The 26,970-nt window shown below is 40.3% G+C and overlaps 1 protein-coding gene across 24 annotated transcripts in view; it reads right to left on the reverse strand.

Annotated features, from left to right (window-relative positions):
* The window catches only part of ST7 (suppression of tumorigenicity 7), a 314,766-nt gene that overhangs the window by 85,494 nt on the left and 202,302 nt on the right, over window positions 1–26,970 (reverse strand). For all 24 annotated transcript variants that reach the window (XR_004970975.1, XR_004970976.1, XR_004970974.1 and 21 more), the window contains one exon: window positions 11,557–11,671. Coding sequence is in view for 21 of the 24 variants with exons in the window: in XM_036328872.1 (XP_036184765.1) it covers window positions 11,557–11,671 (115 nt within the window). In the remaining 3 variants the exon portion in view is untranslated. The remainder of the gene's footprint in view (window positions 1–11,556; window positions 11,672–26,970) is intronic.

The following is a 26,970-nucleotide window of genomic DNA, read 5'->3' on the forward strand; positions in this document are numbered from 1 at the left end:
AATCCAGTTTAAAAAATGGGCAGAGGCCCTAAATAGACACTCTCCAAAGAGCACATACAGTCCAATAGATATGTAAAAAGATACTCAAGGTCAGAACCACCAGAGAAATGTAAGTTAAAACCACAATGAGCTATCACCTCACACCTGGCAGAATGGCTATGAATAATAAATCAACAAATTTTTACTTATAACTACATGCTGATTCTACAAGGGCTAGTGAGGATGTGGAAAAGAGGGAACCCTCGTGCATGCTGGTGGGAATGCAGATTGCTGCAGCCACTGTGGAAAGCAAGCAGTATGGAGGTTCCTCAACAAATTAAAAATGGAACTGCCTCATGACCTAGTGATCCATTTCTGGGGATTTATCCAAAGAAACTCAAAACACTAATTTGGTAGAATATATTCACCCTTATGAATATATTCTGCAGTGTTATTTACAATTACTTTTCTTTTTTGAAGCAGCAACGTGATTCATTTGCCCATTTTTTTAATACAAGAATTTGCTACACTGTCTTCCTGGCATCCTTGATCTTTTCCATAAGAGCCAGCCCAGGGAAGGGCACTGGACTAGGCTGAGAGTCTATTACTAGAGACTGGCAGCATTTCAATCCTTCTTCTCAAATGCAGCCTAATTTTGTAGTGGATATGTCTCAAGCTGCTTGTGCCTATGGCACCAATGATCTGAAAAGCACTGTTTTGTTGGTCTGAACAGCCTGATGCTGACAGCCTGAATACAGATTTTACTCACTGGTAGTCCTGGCATCTCAAATCCCTCTTATTCTGCCTATTCCTCACAAAAAAAGAAAAGAAAAGGAAAGAAAACAGCCTAACCAAAACACAGGGTATCCAGTGACCATATCAAAGGAACTGTGATGATAGTTGAATAAGTTATGCTATTTATAAGGCCTTAGGCAATGAGCAAGGTTTACAGAATTTTTACTTTTAACTACATGCTGATTCTATAAAACAATATCAGCAAAAAGCTTATTCTCCAAACAGTCTCCTTATAGAGTGACTAGAGGCCCGGTGCATGAAATTTGTGCACAGGAGGAGGAGATCCCTCACCCCAGCCTGCACCCTCTCCAATCTGGGACCCTTCAGGGGACATCCCTCTTGCAATTGGGACCACTGGCTCCTATCCACTCACCTGCCTGCAGGCCTGATTGCCCCTAACTGCTCTCCCCTGCCGGCCTGATCACCCCTAACTGCTCTCCCCTGATGGCCTGATCACCCCTAACTGCTCTCCCCTGCTGGCCTGATTGCCCCTAACTGCTCTCCCCTGCCGGCCTGATCTCCCCTAACCGCCTCTGCCTCGGCCCCTGCCACTGTGGCTTTGTCCAGAAGGACATCCAGAAGATGTCCGGTCTATCTGGTCTAATTAGCATATTACCCTTTTATTAGTACAGATTCCCTAATGTGTTCTTTAGTACTTTGGTTTTCAACCTACGGAGATGAAAGTATTTCCCCCAATATTAGCAATATGTCCTGTTCTTAAAAGTATACCCTTTGCACATTACCAGATGGCAAATAAGAATGCTAATTTAGGATGGGCTTGATGGCATTAGTAAAAATGGTCTTGATATAATTATTGCATTCATATAACAGTTGTGACTACAAAGAGTCCAGCTATCCTTCACAAAAAAGTTTCTGCCCCCACATTTAAGACAATTACTAAATGGCCTACTGAAGTAAATATAATAAAAGAGCTTGGATTTGTAGTTCCACTGGTACAAATTGTCCCAAGGCTGAAACAATTTGTCCTTTGATCAGGAGTTAAAATCCTGGAATTTTTCTGTCACCTTTCCAAAAGTTTGGGAATTACTTATAGATAAAACTAAGTATTTCTGTTTTATCAATTATCTATTTACTAGAGGCCCAATGCATGAAATTTGTGCAAGAGTAGGCCTTCACAGCTACGGCTGCCTCGATCCCTCCCTTGCAGCTGTGGCGTCTGCAGCCCTGGCTTTGTCCCGGAAAGACGTCCAGAAGGCTGTCCGGTCTAATTAGCATATTACACTTTTATTATTACAGATATGTCCTTTTAGATCCAAAATTAATTTTTTTTTAAAAATATATTTTATTGATTTTTTACAGAGAGGAAGGGAGAGAGATAGAGAGTCAGAAACATCGACGAGAGAGAAACATCGATCAGCCGCGACCTGCACATCTCCCACTGGGGATATGCCCGCAACCCAGGCACATGCCCCCGACCGGAATCGAACCCGGGACCCCTCAGTCTGCAGGCCGACGCTCTATCCACTGAGCCAAACCGGTTTCGGCGATCCAAAATTAATTTGATTGATTAAAGGCCATGGCACTGCCTTTTGGCCTTTTGGGGGGCATAAGACTGGACTCTTATTCTCTTATTTTAACTATCATTTTATTTATGGTTTTCCATTTGAACAAAATTGATTTGAGAACAATGATAAAGTTAAGAAGTGGTAATCTTGGCTCTTTTTAATAGTCAATAGTTGCTGAACTCTTACTCTGTGCTCCACACTGTTCTAAACACTTAACATGGATTAACTATTTTAGTCCTCACAACAAATTCGCAGCTGCGTGATCTTGGGCAAGTTACTTAGCCTTTCTAAGCCTCCATTCATTTCCAGAAGAAGAAACCTGGAAGGTTAAGTAATTTGCTGAATTCACTCAGCTAGTCGGGTGGAGCTGGGTTTAATCTCACCATCACCAGTGACTGCCTTTGTATCCCAGGGAGACAGACAAAAACAGATGCTCCCAAAGGTAGCTTATAGCATTCACATTCACATTCTTACTTGTTCTCTGAGATTCTTCTAAAATCGAAATGTGCAAATAATAACAAATAAGAAATGCATGAATTCTTTTCCACATTACCACCCTAATCTTTGAGGTTTAAGCTTTCAACTGAGGTGGCCTATAAAGGGAATCCAAAGATTGTAACAACGTTCATAATGGCTTCTGAAAGAAGGTCAATGACAATAATCTTAAAAACATTTCTGTCCTTATAACAAATGTATGACTGGGGGGGAAAAAGATGATAAGTCTCAAATTAAATGAACACCATACATCAAATCCCCTTTGTGACTAAAAATATCAGACACAAGTTGATTGAAGATAGAAAGCCATATTGTGAAGATAGTTTCAGAAAGACAAGCAAACACAGACATACCTCTTTCCTAAGGAATGGTTAAAAAGGTATCTTAAAAGACAATTTGGCACCAATCATATTTTGCACCATGGCTGCAGCCTGCCTACTCCATGCCTTCGTAAGAGGAGTGAGAGAGGCAGAGGAAGTCACCTCAGTAAGGCTCATGTTTATGAAAGCACATGGGCTCTTAAAGCCAGAGAGACCTGGGTTTGAATCCCAGTTCTGCAGTTTTCAAGGAATGTGGTCTTGAAAATTACTTAAACTCACAAGCCTCAGTTTCTGCATCTGCTAAAATGGAATAACCACCTCCTTGCAAGGTTATTGTGAGGGTTAAAGGTAATGTGTATAACATGTTTGGCACATGATAGTTTCTCAATAAATTGTAGCTAATTAATAACAACAAGAACCATGTTAATAAAAATAATTAAAAAAAATATTGCCAACAGCAGAGACGGTGGAAGTGTGATGGCTGAGACCATGGGCCTGGAGTCAGACCATCTCAGTTTTTACTCTGGCTTTCCTTTCCTTGTAGAATTCACCTCTTACTGAAAAAAGAATGTTCTCAGTTTATCTCTTTTCTCTCATAACATATCTTCATGGCTTTACTTTCACATCTGAGGCCCTTAATTTGAGCAAGTTACTTAACTTGTCTTGGCACCAGTTACCACAGTTGTAAAGGGGAGCTAAGAATAACATCTACTTCATATGCTTGTGGTGAGAATAAATGAGTTCAACCATGTAGGGCTTAGAATCATGTCTGACCCTGACACATCATAAGAATGAATAAGTACTAGCTATTGCTGCTGCTGTTAGTTTACTCATTGTGTAAAGGACACTCCAAATCCAGGACCAACCACCCTGATAAAAATGATCCACCCAAATTGAAAATGAAAGAGTATGAAAACTCCTGAGGATGGCAAGACAGCATTTCAGACTAATGGCTGGAATAGCATAACATAACATGAGAAGTTACCTCAAGGGCAAAATCAAAATTAGACTGCAGATTACAAAGATGTGTGACCAAATAACTGGTAATCCTACTAGGGATGCATAGCTTCCAAAGTACTTCACTACAAAAGGAGTTTGTGAATATCACTTTTAAAACTCAAAGCCAAACACATACACTCACATATACAACCCCCAGAAAACAGTGAAGAGGCAAAGGGAATACATGTTGCCTTCCTCCTTTCCTCAGAACATGATGTTTCCACACACACCCACCCTGTGTCTTGCCATATTTCTGAATCCTTTTTGTAAAGGTCAAAAAAGAAGCACTAATCTCATTGTGTCACTTCCCAGCGTACCACTTAAAAACATTCAGCCACCTAGCAAAAGTAATAAAGAAGGATTGCTGTACCCATAAACCATGCAAGAAAGTTATCCAATGAGAACATTCCAATTTGCAAACATAACATATAATCCCGCTGCTTTAGATGTGGCTCTACGGAGAGGGATGGAGAGTCTGGGATTCAAAGTGCTGTGTCCAGCATGGCATGGATTAGAATGATGGCATCTGAACCAGGGTCAGGGCACCCCTACTTGCTGTCTATACTCCAAGCCCTCCAAAGCACCAACACAGGGCCAGAAAATGGGACAACTCAGTAGAGTTCCTTTGGGTCTCCAGGGAAAGCAGTGGGGATACACTTGAAGAAGCCCACTTTATGGTATGGTGTGAGAAACAAGAGGCAGGTTTTTAATAATCGTGTGTGGTTGCAGCTCACTCCTCAAGAACAGTAACTTCAGCAGCCACTTCATTATATTTCTACTGTAAGTGACACAGGTCTGAGCCAAGTCCGCACCAAAACAGAATTCAGCCGGGATTAGGTCAGCTGCAGTCTATTGACAACTGTTGAACTAACAACCCCAAAGGAGGCATCTCAGCAACAGTGTGTGTCTGCCACTAATGAGGCTCTTTTTCCATGAATAATGAATAAGAACATCATCTCAGTTGCCAGGTACACAACATAAACAAAGCTCAACACAAGGGCCTTGGTATCGTAAGTTTGACCATTTGCAACAAAGGAATTTTGCAACGTGCGAGCCAAATTCTAGAAGAGGGTGGGACAGCTGTTGTAACAAATAATGTGAACATATGTTATCAGAATCTAATAAATCAGCTTTCCGCTGTTGTGGAACAGAGGCGAGGCAATGGGATAGATAGAGATGACAGAAAGCTCCAAATGAGTTCATTTCTTTATTTTACAATCTGTCTTATAACACAAAGCTGATGACTTATCTAATGAACTGAGATCTTCATGAAAAGAACCTTAAGAGATTTGAGATCGCAAAGGCTCTATTGGTTAAATCTTTTTTTCTTAAGCCTTGATGTATCAGGCTGAGCACAGGTTGGCATGGGATGAGAACACTGGAAACTTGCTATGTCACTGGTGGCTAAAGAGTGGCATTTGGAAAAATTCATGGTCACCTGAACCAAATGCATGGGGTTGGGTTTCTTTGGTATCAAAAGACCCTCACATTGCCGAAACCGGTTTAGCTCAGTGGATAGAGCGTCGGCCTGCGGACTGAAAGGTCCCAGGTTCGATTCCAGTCAAGGGCATGTACCTGGGTTGCGGGCACATCCCCAGTAGGGGGTATGCAGGAGGCGGCTGATCGATGTTTCTCTCTCATCGATGTTTCTAACTATCTCTCTCCCTTCCTCTCTGTAAAAAGTCAATAAAATATATTTTAAAAAAAAAAAGACCCTCACTGTATAAGCATTATGCCTATAAGGTAGACTCGTGACTTAGACTTCTAAAGTCAGCCAAACAGTGAGATTCCAGCATATAAACAGAACAAAAGAGCTGATGTGAAGGCCAAAGAGTCTTTAGTTTGCTTACTATAAAGTGTACCACAAACACTTTTCTCCTTTTCTAAAACTGCTTCCATGCTTGGTAGTGTGTACCTTGTCCCCCAGGGTGCTCATGTTTGCACAGGCCAGGAGACGCCATCACTCCTGGCAGAGTGCTTATAGTATCCATCAGTGTGATTAAGAATTAACAATAAAAGAAAACAAATGCAGTCTTACAATGCCTCTGTTTCCCTAACTGTAGGATCTAACTACAAGCTATTTCAGAGATTCCTGATAAAGAATTGTGTGTCAAAAATAAGACTCAAATGCCTGGCTGGCATGAACCAGGAGGTCACGTTTCGATTCCCAGTCAGGGTACATGCCGGGTTGCGGGCTCGATCCCCAGTGTGGGGCATGCAGGAGGCAGCCAATCAATGATTCTATCTCATCAGTGATGTTTTCATCTCTCTCTCCCACTCCCTTCCTCTTATCAATAAAAATATATTAAAAATAAAAATATAAGCCTCAAAAATATAGTTTGCTGTACATGGTGGATGATATGCTGGAAAGTTTTACCTGAATAATTCATTAAATGCACTAAAAATACTTACTAAAGAAAGAATATCTTATAAAGTACAAAATATAATCATATAAGTAATCACTCCCTAATATCCACTTTATAAGCAAACATGTTTATTTTGGACAAAGAGTTAATGAAATGAAGCAGAACAGTATGAAATTATGCAGAGATTTCAGTAAACCAGGTCATGGCGGGTAATATGTGGATAATGTTTGTAAAATTATTCAAAAAGTGATTCACAGACAATGGCAATATAAATATAATATAATCCTATCTAATAATAGAGAAACATGGTAATTAATTGTAACTTCGCTACCCTTCCCATTGGCTAATCAGCGAGATATGCAAATTAACTGCCAACCAAGATGGTGGCCGGAAGCCAGGCAGCTGAAGCGAACAGGAGGCTTGCTTGCTCCAGTGATAGAGGAAGCCAAGGTTCCACGCCTGCCGCTGCTGGCCTCTGAGCTTGCACTCTAAGCAACTATGTTGCAATTATAGAAGTTAAACAATCTCCAGAAACCTGCTTTCAGCCATCAGAGCTGGAGCGAGCAGGACCGCAACAGTGTTACAATTATAGAACCCAAACAAACCCAGATACCTGCTTTCAGCAGCGGAGGTCTCAGAGTTGGAGCCAAGCCTCAGAGCTAAAGCCGGCTCTCAGCTCCAGTGACAGCCATAGAAGGTAAATAAATTCCAGGATAAAAAAAAAAACAAAGAAAAGAAAGGAGAGGTTGGGAGCTTCAGTCACCTGCCAGCCTGAAAACGGCCATCAGCCCCTCACCCAGACTGGCCAAGCACCCCAGGGGGGACACCCACCCTGAAGAGGGTGTGACCAGCTGCAAACAGCCATCAGCCCCTCATCCAGGCTGGCCAGGCACCCAAGCGGGACCCCCACCCTGATCTGGGACACCCTTCAGGGCAAACCAGCCGGCCCCCACCAATGCACCAGGCCTCTATCCTATATAGTAAAAGGGTAATGTGAAAACTGACCCTAAGAGCAGAAAGACTGGGAATGACTGGTCACTATGACACACACTGACCACCAGGGGGCAGACGCTCAATGCAGGAGCTGCCCCCTGGTGGTCAGGGCACTCTCACATGGGAGGAGCTCTGCTCAGCCACAAGCCAGGCTGATGGCTGCCAGTACAGCGGTGGTGGTGGGAGCCTCTCCTGCCTCCTCAGCAGCGCTAAGGATGTCCGACTGCAGTTTAGGCCTGCTCCCCGCTGGCAAGTGGACTTCCCCCAAGTGCTGCCAGGCTGCCAGAGGGATGTCTGATTGCCATCTTAGGCCCAATCCTCCCGGGAGCGGGCCTAAGCCAGCAGGTGGTCATCCCCTGAGGGGTCCCAGACTGCGAGAGGACACAGGCCAGGCTGAGGGACCCCCCTCCTCCCGAGTGCACAAATTTTTGTACACTGGGCCTCTAGTATAATAATATAATATAATTAATATAATATAATAAATATAATATAATATTAATATGGCTATTGTGGCTGCAAAGCACCCCCCACCCTGTGAGGAGTAAGGAGTTCTGCCATACCAGACCCCCAACTCAGGGTTACAGAGCTGGGAAGAGAAGTCTCCATAATTTGGGGCTGTAAAAACCAGTAGAGATTGTGGCCAAGTGACACAGAGGCTGCTAGAGACCCAAGTGTTCCTTTTAAAGGGCCAAAATACAAACTTACTCAGACTCGATCCTGCTGAGCTCCAGCCCTTGGTGGCTTTGGGGGACTCTGGGACATACGGGGAGGAACTGGATTGTCTGGCATCGGAGCAGGAACTCGAGGATGGCTTTCTCCCAGACAGGGGTGCTTCCTGGGGTCATTATTCATGTGCTGAAACCTCCCCCAGCACAGGGCTGACTGACAACCATATCTGAGTCTCCATCAGCCTGGCTCACACATTTTGCTCCACCCTGGTGATTCCCAAGCCCTACCTCTTCCCATTTACAGCCCCACCTAAGCTGCTTGCAGCAGCTTTTCCACATGAATGGCTTGTCCTGGCTCAGGCTTCAGACTTTGTTAAAATCTCTCAAACAGCTGGTGTCAGCATATTCCAAATCTATTAATAAGAGGCCCAAGACCCAGCACTAGCACCAGCCTGCCTTGCTTCACAGCCAGGCCTTGCTTGGGCACTTCCAAACCCAATACAAGTAGCAGCCATCTATAGACCTCTCTGTAGCCAGGTGGCCCCAGGCAGTGGTTAACTTCACACCTGCCTGGAGGCCCCAGAGCCAGTGCACCAATGGACAGTTTCAGACAATGCCAGATTACAACTCTACACATCCACAAGTGACACACTCAAGGGGTAGACGCAGTGAGCACCAAAGCCCCATTGAAGCAAGTCCTGCTCCATAGAGTGTCTCCTGCACAGCAGCTCTTCCACTGTAGTCACAGCAGGTCCTCACAACCACCTGGCCCGCAGGTCAAATCCTCCCAATGATACCAACAGAAAAAAAAGGCTCAACTACAAGACTGTACACACAGTCCATACAGGGGCATACCTAGAGTGCTCAGCTCAGGTGACTGGGGAGGCTGAGCCACTGGGCCCTATAGGACACCTACTACACAAGGCCACTCTACCAATTCCAGGAGACAAAGCAGCTCTACCTAATACAAAGAAACAAACACAGGCAAGAGCCAAAATGCAGAGACAAAGAAACATGTCACAAATGAAAGAGATGGAAGCAAGCAAACTACTGGATACAAAGTTCAAAACCATGGTTATAGGGCTACTCAAGAATCTTAATGAGAGCTTCAAGGGACTTAGTGATACTTTCAAGGATCTTAGTGAGAATTTCAAAGACATAAAAAAAGGACCAATCAGAAATTAAGCATACACTAACTGAAATAAAGAATAATTTACAAGGATTCAACAGTAGAGTAGAGGATTCCAGGAATCAAATCAACGATTTGGAAGATGAGGAAGCAAAAAACACCCAATCAGAAGAGCAAAAAGAAAAAGGAATCAAAAAATATGAAGACAGTGTAAGGAGCCTCTGGGATAACTTCAAGCATACCAAAGTTCACATTATAGGGGTGCTGAAGGAGGAGAGAGAGCACGATATTGAAAACCTATTTGAAGAAATAATGACAGAAAACTTCCCCTATCTGGTGAAAAAAAAAATAGACTTATAAATCCAGGAAGCACAGAGAGTACCACACAAGAGAAACCCAAAGAGGCCCACACAAAGACAGCCAAAAGGCAGAGACAAAGAGAGAATCTTAAAAGCAGCAAGATAAAAAAGTTACAAGGGAGCGCCCATATGACTGTCAGTTGATTTCTCAACAGAAACTTTGCAGACCAGAAAGGAGTGTAAGAAATATTCAAAGTGATTAATAGCAAGGACCTACAACCAAGATTACTATACCCAGCAAAGCTATCAGTTATAATGGAAGGTCAGATAAAGAGCTTCACAGACAAGAAAAAGCTAGAGGAGTTCATCACCACCAAACCAGTATTACATGAAATGTTGAAGGGTATTCATTAAGAAGAGAAAGAAGAAGGAAAAAATATATAAAAAATATGAACAATAAAATGTCAAATACATATCTATTAACAATGTAATATAAAAATCAAAATAAACGAACAAGAAATCTAATGAAAAACTAAACTGGTGAATAAAAAGAATCAGAGATATGGAAACATGGAACAGATGACTAATCTCAGAAGGAAGGGGAGATTAACCAAAGATCTTATATGCATACTAGTGGCCCAGTGCGGGAGGGCGCAGGCCAAGCCGAGGGACCCCACTGGTGCACGGGGCCAGGGAGGGATGGGAGGTTGGCCAGCCAGGGAGGGACCACAGGAAGGCTCCAGGGTGTGTCTGGCCCATCTTGCTCAGTCCCGATCGGCTGGACCCTAGCAGCAAGCTAACCTTACCAGTCAGAGTGTCTGCCCCCTGGTGGTCAGTGCACATCATAGCGACTGGTTAACCAGTTGACTGTCCCCTGGTGGTCAGTGCACGTCATAGCAAGCAGTTGAGTGGTCTTAGCATATCATTAGCATATTATACTTTTTTTTAGCATATTACACTTTGATTGGTTGAACGGATGACCAGACACTTAGCATATTAGGCTTTTATTATATAGAATATGCATTACTTATGGACACAGACAATAGGGTGGTGAAGGCCTGGGGCAGGGTGGAAACCAGGTTGGGGGGCGGGAGGCAATGGGCGAAAAATGGGGACATCTATAATATTCTCAACAATAAAGATTTTTTAAATAATAAAAATTAAAAGAACAGGCAAACTGGAATAAGCTCATGGATGAGTACCCAGAAAGGATAAGAGACTTCAAAGTCTCTCATGTGAAGAAATGGAGATTTCTGCTAATGAGAAAAAGACCTGGTATGAAGGGGACATAATTTTATCTTCAAATATTTACTGAGTTGTCACAAGGGCTGTAGCAAGGGCTCAACATGACCAACAGGTAGTGGTCATAGTCAACTAATGTGGGAGCATAACAGGAGCTTCAGCAATCAGCGCTGTCCCAGTAGGGTATGTGCTGCCTACAGAGGTGCTGAGTGTTTTCTGGCCATGGAGCTAATAAAGCAGAACATTGACAGGAAGAGTATGAGGGGAATCTGCTGGGAGGGAAGGAGAGGATGTGGCACAGGGCACTCAACATTTCTGGCCCCTACTAACCATTAAATTGTAAGATTCTGTAAAAGCCATCATAAAACTGTTAACAAAAATTATCTAAGAGGATAGTTAACAAAATGCTGTGCTATTTAAAATGATCCTTCCAACCTAATCTTTTTTTAATCCTCACCTGAGGACATGCTTAAAGAGAGGGAGAGAGGGAGAGAAAGAGAGAGCGAGAGAGAAAGAAACACCGATGTGAGAGAGAAACATCAATCGGTTGGTTGCCTTCCATATGTCCCCTGACCAGGGATTGAACCACAACCCAGGTATGTGTCCTGACCAGGAAATTGAAACAGTAACCTTTTGGTGCACAGGACAATGCTCAACCAATTGAGTCACTCCAGCCAATCTAATCACTTAAATACATCACAAAGAGGAATACTCAAGTAGATTTAAAAAAAACACAAGGACTTACCATCATACTTTGCTAAGACTGCCTGAACATCAGCATATGCTTGTAGCTCCAGAAGGGCCTCTAAAAGGTTTTCGTGGATGTTGAACATACTTAACAAAGGGAACTCCTTCATTAACTAGGAAAGAAAAAACAAGGAATAATTAATATATCCATCTCATTTTTAAAAGTATAACTAACACTGAATTGTAATATATTTATGTAATATAAATGTGCAATATAATTTTAGAAGTATAGTTAATACTGAATCATACGCATTCACACTCATTATTATTTTGTAAAGCATTAAATGCTTAATTTTTTTCCTGTTATTTTAGGAAAATGGCAACTTTGAATTTGTGAGACTCTAAGATGGGAGAATATTCAAAAGAGTGGGGGTTTCATAAAAACTGAGAAAGAAAGGTGCTTAGAGGTAGTGCTCAATAATGCTGAAATACCAGAGCAGAGCGACCCAATAAAGTGAAGGGTGAAAACTCTCTCTCAGGTGTTAACATTTAAACCTCATCAAAAACAGTTTGTATGGAAGCCAGAGAACAGAAGGGGAAGCAAGCAGGCACTACTCTTTCAAGTGGAGCAGCCTGGTGACAAAGGAGAAAAAGTAGGAAAATAATGAAGGTGCTATGGACTGAGAAAATACATAAGTAGTGACAGTGAGTGGTAGTAAAGGGGGTGGATGTTTAGCAGCCCTACCTCAATGAAACAAGAGTCATGATCATTTTCTGAGACTGAGGGAACAGGTGGCAGGGAGAAAGTTGAAAGATGGGGGGGCAGAATAGTCACAAAGGGGAGAATTGCTTAAGGAAATACTCAAGCATTCCTAAGGCTATCTTGAGGGCCTAAAAAATTGGAGATGATGAATTTATAGAGGGTACAATGGGCATAATTGTCAAGTTTTAGCTGACAACTACCCAGGATCAGTAGCAAAGATGATGAGTTAGGCCAGTGGTCAGCAAACTGCAGCTCGTGAGCCACATGCGGCTCTTTGGCCCCTTGAGTGTGGCTCTTCCACAAAATACCGACTCTGCACATGGGCCACGAAATTTCAATTGCACTGTATGTGCATGCCCGCACGTGGTATTTTGTGGAAGAGCCACACTGAAGGGGCCAAAGAGCCGCATGTGGCTCGCGAGCCGCGGTTTGCCAACCACGGAGTTAGGCTGAAACTAAGCACACTGATTTAGATTTAATGAATAGTCAAGGGTAAGAGTTGACAAGAATGTTTTGGTTTCTTTTCTAATAAAGATGCAACGATTGAAAAATAGAAGAGTTGACAAGAATGATGAAAGAATAATTAAAGTAGTGGTTCTCAACCTTCTGGCCCTTTAAATACAGTTCCTCATGTTGTGACCCAACCATAAAATTATTTTCGTTGCTACTTCATAACTGTAATGTTGCTACTGTTATGAATCGTAATGTAAATATCTGATATGTAGGATGGTCTTAGGCAACCCCTGTGAAAGGGTCGTTCGATCGCCAAAGGGGTCACAACCCACAGGTTGAGAACCGCTGGTCTAAAGGTTCTAGGCAGAATGGCCGGAAGGAAGGTCCAATGAGAGTTAAAAATAGTATATTGAACTTCACTGGAAAACAAAGAGAAATGAGAAAGGACAAAGATTTCAGCGTAAAATCCTTATCTTAAAGAAAGGTAAATCTCATCTTAAGGGAAAAATAACCAGGTTCTTTATAAAGAAAAAAATATATAAATGTATATGTAAATATCCTCTATTTTATCTCCTACACGAATAACTATTTTATTATAACACAATGACCTGTAAAAAAGTGGTAACTTTTTGACATCAACATCGTTAAAGCAATTGTACTGAGAGAAATTATACTAAAAAATAGGCTAATTCACCCTTATGCAAGAAATCAGTGGATCCAGTGCATTATCTATGCACTTCTTACATTAGAAACATTTACCATATTGTTTTGTGTTTTTTTAAGCCGAGAATAATTTAGCATCTCTCAAAAAATAATTTTCCGCAACCCCAAAGAGCATTACATTACCAACGAAAAACACCTACAAACTGATTATGCATTCAATAGGACTGTCTGAAGCCCCCAGAGACAGCGTGTTATGTTTTTATTGCTAGTAAGGAAACGAATAAGACTATCACACATTGTTGATGTTCTGTAACCAATAAAAGTACTTCTTGTTCTGGTTCACTTTGATTCTGGTTGGCATCAGCCTTTGATTTTTTTCTCTTTCTAATTAGAGCTTGTTAGGGTTAAAGCTCTCTGTTATTCAGCATTTGGCAATACAATAAAAACATTCTCTAAACTGTAAATTTAAACATTTACAATTTTTTTTTACCAATACCTCAGGTCAAACTTCAAGGACACAAGTCATATTCTGCAATTTTAAAACTGAAATTCCAAATATGAGTATGCTGAAGCTTAAAAACTGAGAGGAGTCTTATTAAAATCCAGTGAGACTATATGAACCAACATGGGGGCCATGGCTTGCGGAAACAGAACTTGAAGTAAGGTCCTAGGAGCTTGGGCAGTAGTGCTTTCATTGGAAGTTTGGACAGAATATATCATGTCAAAAAAATCATCAATAAAAGGACTTTCATCATGGCAAACAGCAAATGTTGGAGAGGTAACTGAAGTCATATGACAATTTGGAAATCTAGCTTTGCTTGTTTAATAAGAACAAGAAGAAAAAGTGATCTTTCCGTTGCCTCCCCTCACTCCAGCTATCACCTTGTCCTCTCTCACTCTTCACAAGCTATCTTACTTAGTAAAAGCCATCAGCTATACTCCCCCAGCTCCCTTTACTCCTCACCACATAGCTACAATCTGGCTGCCAGCCCACAGTTCCTCTGAATCTGTTCATCCCACGTGGAGAGGTGACTCAAATTGCTCCCGTGGACACCCTCCTATCCTCTTCCTGCTTGACCTCTGCAACATCTGACAGCTTGATGACTTTTTCCTTGAAACTCGTCTCTCGTGGCTTCCTCAGCACCATTATCTTCTGGCTTTCTTCTGACTTATCTCCCAGCTCCCTCTCCATTTCCCACTTGTCTGCTACTTAGGAGTAAGTACTCCCCCGGTTGTGTCCCAAGTACTCTTCTCATGAACACCCTGATCTCAGAAGCACTCTCCTGTCCAGAGTCTCAACACCACCATCTTTGTGGGCATGGCTCCCCCATCCTCACATCCTCTCTGACCTCTCTCCTAAGTGATTATATTAGGTCAGTTTATAAACGATCTCCTGACAGTTTTACCTGATAAACTTAATACCAGGTTCATAAATTCCTCCTCCCCAAGCCAACCCTTCAAACCTGCTCTTCCCCTTGGTATTTCCTGCCGTGGAGAAGAGAACCATTAGCTCCCGTTACCTGCTTCACCCTACCCACTACGGTCACCTTAGAGGTCCCAAAACCCCCGAATTAATATGTAAAAACTGCCAATAGGGTCACAGAAAGCTGTTATGCAAACAAACAATAACAAGCAAACATGATGGTCAGAATCATTAGCATCTCCTCTTTTTTTGGGCCTTGCTGCTAATACCTTAGGTTATGCCCTCATACTTCGCCTAAATTGCTCTGCTTGCCTCTGGATCACCTCTTTCTAATCCACCCTGCACATTGCTGTCATAACGCTTTTCAAACATACACAGTGGAGTCCAGCATGCCCCTGCTTAAAAGGCAACCACGGGCACGGCTGGACCTACCCCAAGGAAATAGGCACATGTGAATATAAGTTACAAACAAGGCTGCTTATCACAACATTATTTATAACTAGAGGCCCGATGCACAAAATTCGTGCAAGAGTAGGCTTTCCTTCCCCCGGCTGCCGGCACCAGCTTCCCTCTGGCACCCGGGACCTGGACTTCCCTCACAGCCCAGCTTCTTCTGGAAGGACATCCGGTCTAATTAGCATATTATGTTTTCATTATTATAGATAGTGAACAATGCAAGCAACTTAAATTTTATTCCATTATGAGGCATCTAAGTATAAGACATAGTCATCTTTTGGGCTATTTATTATATGTAGTCTTTAGTAATTAAATTCTCAAATAAGTTTTAATGGCATGGCCTGGGAAATGCTGACATACAGTTACATTAGAAAAAGCAGGCTACAGACTATATTTTGCAATAAGACTATGCTTTCCTTCTATATCTATGCATAGAAACACACTTGGTAAGAAATGAGCCAAAGGTTTTAACAGTTAGTGAGATTAAAGGTGAGTTTTATTTCTTCCTTCATATCTTCCATATGTTCTAATATTTTTAAAGGAGTATATGTACATTCTATAAATTGGGGAGGAAAGACTACATATCAGAATATTGGCTTCTCATCAAATTTTGGATATAAAACGCTTAGCCTGGCAAACACAGCCCCTTATGACAAGCCCTTGCCCACTGCGCCAGCCTCATGTGGAGCCACTTTACTGCCTACACACCACGCTCCCACCACAGAACAGCTTTCAGTTCCTTAAATAGGCCACGTTCACTGGTATTTCTATCCACACTCCCTCTCCCCTGGGTGCTCTCCCTTCCCTCCTTGATCACCTGGTCAGGTCCTCAACATCCAGAACGCTTACCTGCCCTCTGACTCCTGACCTCTTGCCTCCATCTGCCAGGTTAAGTACTCCTGCCCCAAACTCCCAGAGTCCTGGTCATCATGGTCTATTGCTCCATCCTCCCATGAGCCTGGGACGTGAGGGAGCAGGACCTCTTTCTTAGCAATAGACTCTTGGCTACTAACTGACCCATCATAGATGCTCAACACATATGTCACGAATAAAATGCTTTTTAAAGTTTCTTCCTTTGGGGTACATATTATATGTGTGCTGCCACAGGGCTACTTCAGGCCTTTGCGTTATATATCCCTGAACTTGTTCCTCTACCCTTTAAAACCTTCCAATGACCTTCTACTATCTACACCTTGGAAAAGGTCCAGCTGGAACCCATAAGCTTTGACTTCATGGAAGGAAAATTTTTTTTACACTGAGAGCTGTCTGAACATGGACGAGATGGTCTAGAGAAGGCTCCACCACTGTGACTATTCATATAGAGAGAAGCTAGTCACTGAACAGGGATGCTCACAAAAAGACCCAGCATGCTTCCTGTTCAGTAATTCCAGGTGACATTTCCCCAGCTCCCGAGCTTACCTCTCAGGCCCTCCCTAGTTTAACACCACACTCCTCCTACCTCTCCTGTCTTCTACAGGATTAAAACTGTAGCTTTGTCAGACTAGACTCTTACCCACCATTCCTGGAATTCTTTCTCCAGTTACTAGCCACTATATTTTTGCTCAATCTGTTCTAACCACCTGGAATACCTTTTCCCTTCATTTTCAAGGCAGCCTGTCAAAATCACCCCACCCTCCAAAGCCCAGATCAAATGCCACCTCCTAAAATCACAGAAAGTGAGAGCCAGCAGAGCCCATGGAGGTCATCCAAACACCCTCCTCAGTTTACAGACTCGGCCCCTCCCACCCCCACCCCACCAAAAACAATGAAGTCTGAAAATTTAAGTGATTCAGCCAAAATTAGTTACAGGACTATGATTCAAATCCAGTCATCAGTACTGATGCCAAATTTCAGCACATGAGAACCTAGTTTCTGGCCTGCCAAGTCCTGGAGAACTAAACCATTTTGCTTATGCTTCTCTGCTACACTTACATCTCTGCTTTGTATAGTGTTTACAAGACTATATGAAGACAGCTGAGGAAAGAGCCATACAGTTGGAGTTATTCCTGCCACTTACCACTTGTGACCCTTTGTACGACTTATTTAACTTCTCTGAACCTTGCTTTCTTCATTTCCTGGGTCTCAGCTCATATGACATCCTTTCAGACTCTCTCTACCACCCACCTACCTAACAGCATCACTCCACTCACCATTTTCCACTGTTTCTATCACTTTCTGAAACCATCTTGTTTATTTATGTTGCTTAATATTAGGTAATATAATAAACAAAATAAAAAAGAATTAAAAAGAGTGATAGTAGGTGGCACTATTATTACAGGGGTCAGCAAACTTTTTTTCTTTAAAAAGCCAGAGAGTAATATTTTGGGCTTTGCAAGCCAGACGGTCTGTTTTGCAGCTACTCAGATCTGACATTGTAGCATGAACACAGCCATGAACAATATATAACAGAGAGTGGGACTATGTTCCAATAAAACTTAACTTCAAAAACAGGAACCCAGATTTGGCTTGCAAGCCTTAGTCTGCCAACTTCTGGTTAACAGGATAATTTTTTAAAGGGAGTTTTATAAAAAGTTTCATAGTGATATTATATTTGAAAAACATAGTATCTCTTATACGCATTTGGTTTGGCACTCCATGGTAAAAACTGAGAAAGATGGACCCTCTAACCTAACACTTCTCCAGCTCTCTTCCTAGAGACACTCCCACGGGCTTCTGAAGGGACATATCGGGGCAGCCACCTGAGATGGGGAGCACTGCCACAGACAGTGGGATGGAGAGATCAATGAGGTACACTCGTATGACAAAAGCGACTTAGTAGGCAAAAGGACTAAGCTAAGCTTTGTATATCTTAATGTGGACAAATATCAAGCAGTTTTGAGTGGGAAAAAAACCACTATAGAGAAATACATTGTAGAATGTGATCCAATTTAATTAAATTTTAAAATGCACACAAAACAATTTTACATATCATTTATGAGTGTTTATTGTAGAAACGTATGAAAACAAACTAAACACACCAACCTACTGGTACCTCAAGGGAAGTGAATAGTGAATGGTGGTCACATGGGGGCTATGGCTTTATATTGTTTTCTTTTCAGTAAAGAAGGTGAACATGACAAAATTTTTTATTTAAGTTATTTTTATATATTAATTCTGGGTAGTGAGGCTGTTTTTAATATATTATTCTTTATTTTTATGTATATATTTAAAGTTACTTCCTGAAACATAGGGAGTTCATTAAATGTACTTTTCATTTGTAATTCCTCAAATCATGAAAAATTCTATTTCTTATCACTTTAATTTTTATTTGTTTTCCTATTTTCTAAATGCCTTGAAACAAAATTCTTTTTTTTCCATTGGGGCTTTGACTCTGCAGCTCCTTAAAGTATTGCTGGAGTCTAAAAAAGATCCAAGTCTGACTAAACAACATTTAGAGAATTTCTTCAAAAAATAATTTGATCTAATAGATTTTAATACACTGCACTTGAATTCTGTAATGATATCAAGATAATAATTGCTAATTTCAGATGCACTACAGCTTAGCCACTCCTTAGTACTTCTCTGAGTTCCAGAGAGCAGGTCCACTGACACATGTGGTGTGAGGAATTATAAGAACTGTTATTTCACCTTGAAGGAACCTTTAGAGTTAAATGGACTATAAGGTAAGTTCCTTCCCTCTCTATCCCTTTGCATTGGGGTAAGGGTTAGGCTTAGACAAGACGACTTAATAAGAAACCTCTTCTGTCATAAAGTTCCTTCCTGATTCTTTCCAGAACCACTTCAAAGATTCCCAATGGCATATCTTTTTCAAAATAAAAGAGAAGGCATTGGGGCAGCTGGAGAGGTGGCACATACAGGAGTCAAGAGCACTTACCGCCTTTGGGATCAGATATATGTGAGTTCACATCCAGGGACAGTGGAGTTTCTTAGCACCAGGTGAACTGATTTTTCTTATCTGCAAACAAGGATAACTCCCAGCTCACAGTGCACCCAGATATAATGTGGGGGCTTCATAAAGGGGGGGCCAATATTCTTACACAACATTCATATAGGTATTCTACATTTTCAAAATGCTATTTGTTTTTCTCTGTGCAACCAATTTCCCTTTTTAGTTTTGGTTGTACAGTATAGCATATTTCAATTTATCTACTTATGCTAAACACATAAAATGCCTTGGTGACATAATTGGCCTTTCTATTAAGGAACTTGAATGAAGGCATATGATAAATATAAAGGTCTGTTTTCTATAAGCCAAGTCATTCTAAATGTACGTTTAAACTCGTTCACTATCTAGCATAGTTCTGTTTATTTATTGCCAGTTATCTTCTCCACACTGGTAATTGCTTTCTCCTGGCAGTAAGAAATTTATATGCCCCATTTGTCTAAATATGACAGTTCACATACAACGAAACACTATGATTCCTTTAATACCTATGGGGAAGAACATGGGATGGGCCAAGGATAGAATTTCGGTTTCAATTTTACATCATCTGGCTATTGTCAGTTCAAGTTTATTTCAATGGAAGAATTTGAGGCACTTCTGAGGTTAACATTTATGAGCTCAATTTTTTTTTAAAGGAGAATTAATTCACTGGTTTTGAAATACTCTATGGACATAATTTAGAACTACAGTATGCATGCTTTTTCTCAGCTGACTTACAGGATGAAAACAACTGTTTAAACCTTTCACGTTTGATCTATATCTATTTAAACATTTTATTAGTTTAGCTGTCCATGCACTGTTCCTTGAGTGAGAAAAGCAATGTGAAAATTTTTACATATTTTAAGGAAGGGGTAATTAAAAGAGATCCTCAACCAGATTCCTACTGAGGTCAGTGCAAGCTTGGCCTAATTAAGTGCATAGAATTTGGCCTGTGTTTTATTCAAACAGCAGATACTATTTTGTTACAGTTGTAAGCTTGACATTATTTAATTATAGTTCAAATAAAATTATAAACACAATAGAAAAGACACTCTGTACTGCATGGTATTATTTTGGCAGTGATTTTTACTGACACTAAGGGCCATGAAAGGAAAAAAGGAATTGTTTATCCAAGTCCTCAAAGCCCATGAGAGTTTCATTTACACAGACCACTATAAAATGCAGTCCTGAAAGGTTTAGGTACACATTAATAAGAAAATGTCATTTTTCAGAGCTAACCTAAACAAAAATAATAAGCTACATCTATTGAAAAGTAATATGATCTCTATGGACAGTTAGTTAAATCACAAGTTAACTAGTTCTTCACTGGACTGAGCGCATGACGTAAATACATCCATCACTGAGAACTAACAGTTGTAGGCACCACAATGAATCAAACAATGCCAGCATCACTTGAAGAATCAAAGGGCTGGAAGCTTACCTAAATAATCACCTACTTTTCCTGTCAAAATTATGCTCATTTCATTCCAGAAAGAGAAATTTTCCTGAAAAATTCTAGTGAATGAGACACGTTTTGCATTTATACAGATTCTGTGTAAATATATTTTCAGTATAAAATGAGGCTCCTCTTCTATTTGGTACAATTCCTTAATCAGTTTATCTGTTCCTAATCAGATAAAACAAGCACAACCCCCCCGTCAGAACTTAGAAATCTTCAAAGATTCTCTTCTTCAACCTCTACCATCCTCAGGGGCAATTCTTTACCTCATTTCAAGATATCAAAAACTTTCCTCTGATAAAGCAAGGGTCTCATAGCACCACTGTTTTTCCTGTTATTATATGTGGGTACAATTTCCCCAACTCTCAACTGCAGCTTCCAGAACCTCAAGGGTGAAGGTGGAGAAGAGGTCAGGGAAGAAATCAGCCTCATTCTGTCTTGGGAACAGAATGATTTATACCCTCCTCAAAACTGACAGGTAATACTTTGAGTATAATATTTGCTTTATCACCTTAAAAAGCTTCAACTGTGGCTGTGCCCTAGCTCTGAGATCGAGAACAAATTGACAATTTGATGCATTTCAAATGGCCCGGAGCCAGGATGGTAATGGAACACCCAACAATAAGCACCCTTCCCTCTGGTGACACGGCGTTGCTCTCCTGTTCTCGAAGTTGCCTCAATCAGCACAGGCTGAACATACCAGCCAACAATTACTGTCAGAAGGACTTTTTATGCCCAAACTACAGTAACTGTGTTTGGCATACACCCTTCCACATTCACATGAGTTATGGTAAATAATTCTATTCAAAAGATTAACTCATTTGGTTAACTGGGGCACAGTCAATAAATGCTCGCCCTGGCAGGCATTTTACAATAGGGTCATGCTAAAAGTTAGGTATTATGAAAGATGCTTTAAGAGCAACAGGCAGAAGTTCAGTACTTTGTTCTACCTGTGACATTCATCACGACACTGCTCTGTAATCCTTTGCCTTCCAATATTCTCTTTCCTCCCCCAGTCTTTGCGCTGAACCTCCTTGAACCCGACTCCATGATACACAATTCACGGACACACCCATAAGCTATTTACAGAACACGAGTGTGAGTTCACTGGTTGTGCTGTCACTCTTAAATCCACCCACAAAACTTGTGCCTGCCAGGCAAGATGCAGGGCTGGCTTCTCCCAGTTCTCCAAGCAAGTCCAAACCCTTACTGCTCAGCACTTGGGAGGCAGTCCCTTCTCTCTGAGGCTCATGCCATAATGTTCCAACACCTGCCACCATCTATTGACCATGTTTTCTACCAAGTAACAGACCTACATAACACTGACAGCTTCACACAGTCTTACTCTTTAACCTCAAGTGCTACCCTCACTGTAGATGATCACAGTCATGTAAACATCCCATCTGATATCCTAGACTCTTGATTGTCTTACTGTCTCAAAGCAAAACACTGTCCCTCAGCTACAACAAAGTAACCCAAGGACCAAGACAAATCCTGGACCTTGACATCCAGACATGTTCCATCTAAAATACACAACTCTCTGACCATAATGTGCCAACCTCCAGCTACCTTACATCACTACTCACACTAAATTCACTCTGTAGCTACACTAAGACCACCAGTGTCTTATCCTTTCCACTTATTTTTGTCTTTCTCTCTCTCAGGCCCCTTCCACTACTCTCAATTTTGTTGTTGTTGTTGTTCATTCAGCTTCCATGATATCACATTCTCTTGGTGTTCCTCCTACCTTTCCTAGTGCTCATTCTCAAAGCCACCGGATGTTTCTTACCTACCCAGCCTGCCAGTGCTGGAGACCACTGGGGATCACTTCCTAACCTTCTTTCTTCTGTATCTACATCTCTATATACATGATCTCACTCAACACATGACATTAAACCCTACACATATACGGATAACTCCCAAACTCCTCACTCCTGAGTTCTAAACACATAGCAAGTGTCTTTATGAAATCTCCACCTCAAGGTAAAATAGGCATCTCAAACATGATGGCCAAAACAGAATCCCTGCTTTACAATGAAAATCTGCTCCCTCCTTGTTCTCCTTTTAGAAAACGGTATGACCATTGCCAAGAAGCTTAGGCTAGAAACCAGTGGACTCTTAGGTTTCCTTGATTATATAATTTTTATTTTGTGTTTTTTTTAATATTATGTATATATTTTTTAAAATTTATCTTTATTGTTGAAAGTATTGCAGATGATCCCTTTATTTGTTTGGGGTTTTTTTTTCTGCCAGGGACTCCCCCCAACCCCACACCCAACCCTTCCAGGCCTTAATCACTCTATTGTCTGTGTCCATGGGCTATGCACATATACATATGTTTCCCAGTTAATCACTCCATGCCCACCCACCAACCCCCACCTTCCCTCTGAAATTCATCAGCCTGTTAAATGTTTCTACTTCTCTAGATCTATTTTGTTCATTAGATTCCACATGAATGTGATCATGTGATACTTATCTTTCTCCAACTGGCCCATTGCATTTAACATAATACTCACCATGTCCATCCATGTTGTTGCAAATGGTAAGAGTACTTTCATTTTTACAGCTACATATTTCATTGTGTAAATGTACCACTGTTTTATTTTTATCCAATCATCTATTGATGGGCACTTAGGCTGTTTCCAGATCTTAGCTATGGTAAATTGTGCTGCTATGAACATAGGGATGCATATATCCTTTCTGATTGGTGTTTCTTAGGATATATTCCTAGAAGTGGGATTACTGGGTCAATGGGAGTTCCATTTTTAATTTTTTGAGGAAACTCCATATTGTTTTCTATAGTGGCTGTTCCAGTCTGCATTCCCACCAGCCATGTACTAGGTTTCCCTTTTCTCCACATCCTCACCAACACTTGTCATTTGATGATTTGTTGATGATAGCCATTCTAACAGGTGAGGATGTTTTAAACCTCACTGTTGTTTTAATATGCACCTCTCGGATGATTAGTGACTTTGAGCATTTTTCATATGTCTCTTGGAGTAGTGTTTATTTAGGGCCTTTGCCCAGTTTTTAATTAGATTGTCTTCCTTTTGTTAAGTTCTATGAGTTCCTTTTATACATTGGAAATTAACCCCTTATTGGATGTATCATTGGCAAATGTGTTCTCCCATACAGTGGGCTCTCTTTTCATTTTGTTGATGGTTTGTTTTGCTGTGCAGAAGCTTTTTATTTTTATGTCGTCCAGTCTGCTTATTTTCTCCTTAGTTTCCTTTGCCCTAGATGTATTGGCAAACATATTGCTACGAGAGATGTCTGAGATTTTGCTGCCTATGGTTTCTTCTAAGATTTTTATGGTTTCACGACTTAAACAATTAAGTCTTTTATACATTTTGAGTTTATTCTTGTGTGCGGTATGAGTTGGTGGTCTAGTTTAAATTTTTGCATGTACCTATCCAATCTTCCCAACACCATTTATTGAAGAGACTGTCAGTACTCCATTGTATGCCCTTGTCTCCATGTCCAATATTAATTGAACATAATGGCTTGGGTTGATTTCAGGGTTCTCTGTTCTGTTCCATTGATCTACTAGTATATGCCTATTCTTGTGCCAATACCAGACTGTTTTGAGTACAGTGGCTTTGGTATAACTTGGTATCTGGTATTGTGATTCCTCCAACTTTGTTCTTCTTTCTCACGATTGCTGTAACTATATGGGGTCTTTTTTGGTTCCATATAAATTTTTGGAGTGTTTGTTCTAGGTCTGTGAAATATGCTGTTGGTATTTTAATAGGGATTGCACTGAATCTTGTAGATTGCTTTGGGTAGTATGGACATTTTAATGACATTGATTCTACCAATCCATGTACACAGGATAGTCTTCCAATTGTTTATATCTTCTTCTATTTTTTCAATATTCTGTAGTGTTCCGAATACAAGTCTTTTACCTCCTTGGTTAAGTTTATTCCTAAGTACCTTAATTTTTTTTGTTGCAATGTAAATGGGATTGTTTTTTTAGTTTCGCTTTCTGTTAGTTCATTATTGGTGTATAAAAATGCCACCCATTTCTGGGTGTTTTGTATTCGGCTACATTACCGAATTCATTTATTAAATATAGTAGTTTTTATGGAATCTTTAGGATTTTTCTATATACAATATCATGCAATCTGCACAAAATGAGTTTTATTTACACCTTGTCCGCTTGCTATGGCTAGGACTGGAGTACTATGTTAAGTAAGAGTGGTGAAAGTAGACATCCCTGTCTTATTCCTGTTCTTAGGGAAAATGGTTTTAGTTTTTGCCAATTGAGTATTGTGTTGGCTATAGGTTTGTCATATACGGCCTTTATTATGGTGAGGTATGATCCCTTTATTCCCACTTTACTGAGAGTTTTTATCATAAAAGGGTGTTGGATTTTGTCAAATGCTTTTTCTGCATCAATTAATATAATCATGAATTTTTGTTTTGCAATCTGTTTATGTGATGTATCACATTTATTGATTTGTGAGTATCGTACCAGCCGTTCCTCTCCAGAATAAATCCCACTTGGTCATGGTGTATGAACTTTTTAAGATATTGATGGATCTGATTTGTTAATATTTTGTTCGGGATTTTAGAATCTATGTTCATCAGGAATATTGGCCTATAATTCTCTTTCTTTGTAGTGTTTTTATATGGTTTTGGAATTAGGATAATGCTGGTCTCATAAAAAAAATTGGAAGTATTCCTCCCTTTTGAATTCTCTGGAGTAGTTTGAGGAGAGTAGGTGTTAGTTCTTCTTTGAATGTTTGGTAAAACTCCCCCGTGAAGCTGTCTGGACCAAGGTTTTTGTTTGCAGCTAGTTTTTTTTTTTTTTTTTTTTTTTTTTTTTTTTTTTTTATTACCGCTTCAATTGCATAAGTAGTTATTGGCCTATTCTTGTTTTCTGATTCTTCCTGACTTTTGGAAGACTGTATTTTTCTAGGAATATGAACATTTTGTCCAGTTTGTTGGAATATAGTTGTTCATAGTCTTTTTTACAAACCTTTGTATTTCTATGGTGTGAGTTATTACTTCACCTCTTTCATTTGTGATTTATTGGGTCCTCTCTCTTTGTTTCTTGATGAGTTTGGCTAATGGTTCATCAATCTTGTTTATCTTTTCAAAGAACCAGCTCTTGGTTTTATTGATCGTTTATATTGGTGGTGGTTTTTTAAGCCTCTATGTCATTTATTTCCACTGTGATCTTTGTTATTTTCGTTCTTCTTCATACTCTGGGCTTTTCTTATTGTTCTTTTTCTAATTCTTTAAGTTTAGTATTAGATAGCTCATTAAAATTTTTACTTGTTTTTTTTTTTGTTTTTTTTTTTTGAGGTAGGCTTCCCTCTCAGGACTGGCTTTCACTGTGTCCCATAGGCTTTGGATTGTTGTGTGTTCATTTTCATTTGTTTCAGGATGTTTTATTTCTTCCTTGATCTCTCTGGTAACCCATTCATTGTTTAATAGCAGGCTATTTAGCCTCCATGTTGTGTTTGAATATTTTTAGTGTTTTTATTGTAGTTGATTTCTAATTTCACACCATTATGAACCAAGAAGATGCTTGATATGATTTCAGTCTTCTTGAACTTGTAGAGACTTAGCTTGTGTCTTAAAATGTGGTCTGACTTTGAAAATGTCCCATGTGCACTTGAGAAGAATGTATATTCTGTAGCTTTGGGGTAAAATGTTAGGAAATGTCAATTAAATCCATCTGATCTAGTGTGTCATTTAGGATTGCTGTTTTCTTCTTGATGTTTTGTCTGGATACTAATATCCAGTGATATTAGTAGGGCGTTAAAGTCCCCTACTACGATTTTGTCAATTTCTCCCTTAAAATCTTCCAGAAGTTTTTAAAAATATATTTGGATGTTCCAGATTGGATGCATATGTTTACTGGAGTTATATCCTCTTGTTTTATCTATCCCTTACTATTATGAAGTGGCTTTCATTATATCTTGTTACGGCCTTCACTTTGAAGTCTATTTTGTCAGATATGAGTATTGCTACCCCAGATTTTGTTTCATTTCCATTTGTTTGGAAAAATTTTTTTTCCATCCCTTCATTTTCATTTTGTGTGAGTCCTTTGTGCTGAAGTGGGTCTCTTGTAGACAGCACATATATGGGTAATGTTTTCTTATCCATTCAGCTAACCTATGTATTTTGATTGGAGCATTTAATCCATTTACAATTCAGGTTATTATTGATAAGTACTTCTTTATTGCCATTCTTATCTTTATACCTGTGTTCTTCTCTTTCTCTCTACTTCTTCTTCTTACAACACTCCCTTTAGTGTTTCTTGCAGTGCTGATGTGGTGTGTTAATAAACTCTTTTAACCTTTTCTTTTTTATCTGCTAAGCTCTTTATTTCATCCTCCATTTTGAATGCTAATCTTGATG

This window comes from Myotis myotis, unplaced genomic scaffold (genome assembly GCF_014108235.1).
Source record: "Myotis myotis isolate mMyoMyo1 unplaced genomic scaffold, mMyoMyo1.p scaffold_m19_p_11, whole genome shotgun sequence".
Classification (NCBI taxonomy): Eukaryota; Metazoa; Chordata; class Mammalia; order Chiroptera; family Vespertilionidae; genus Myotis; species Myotis myotis.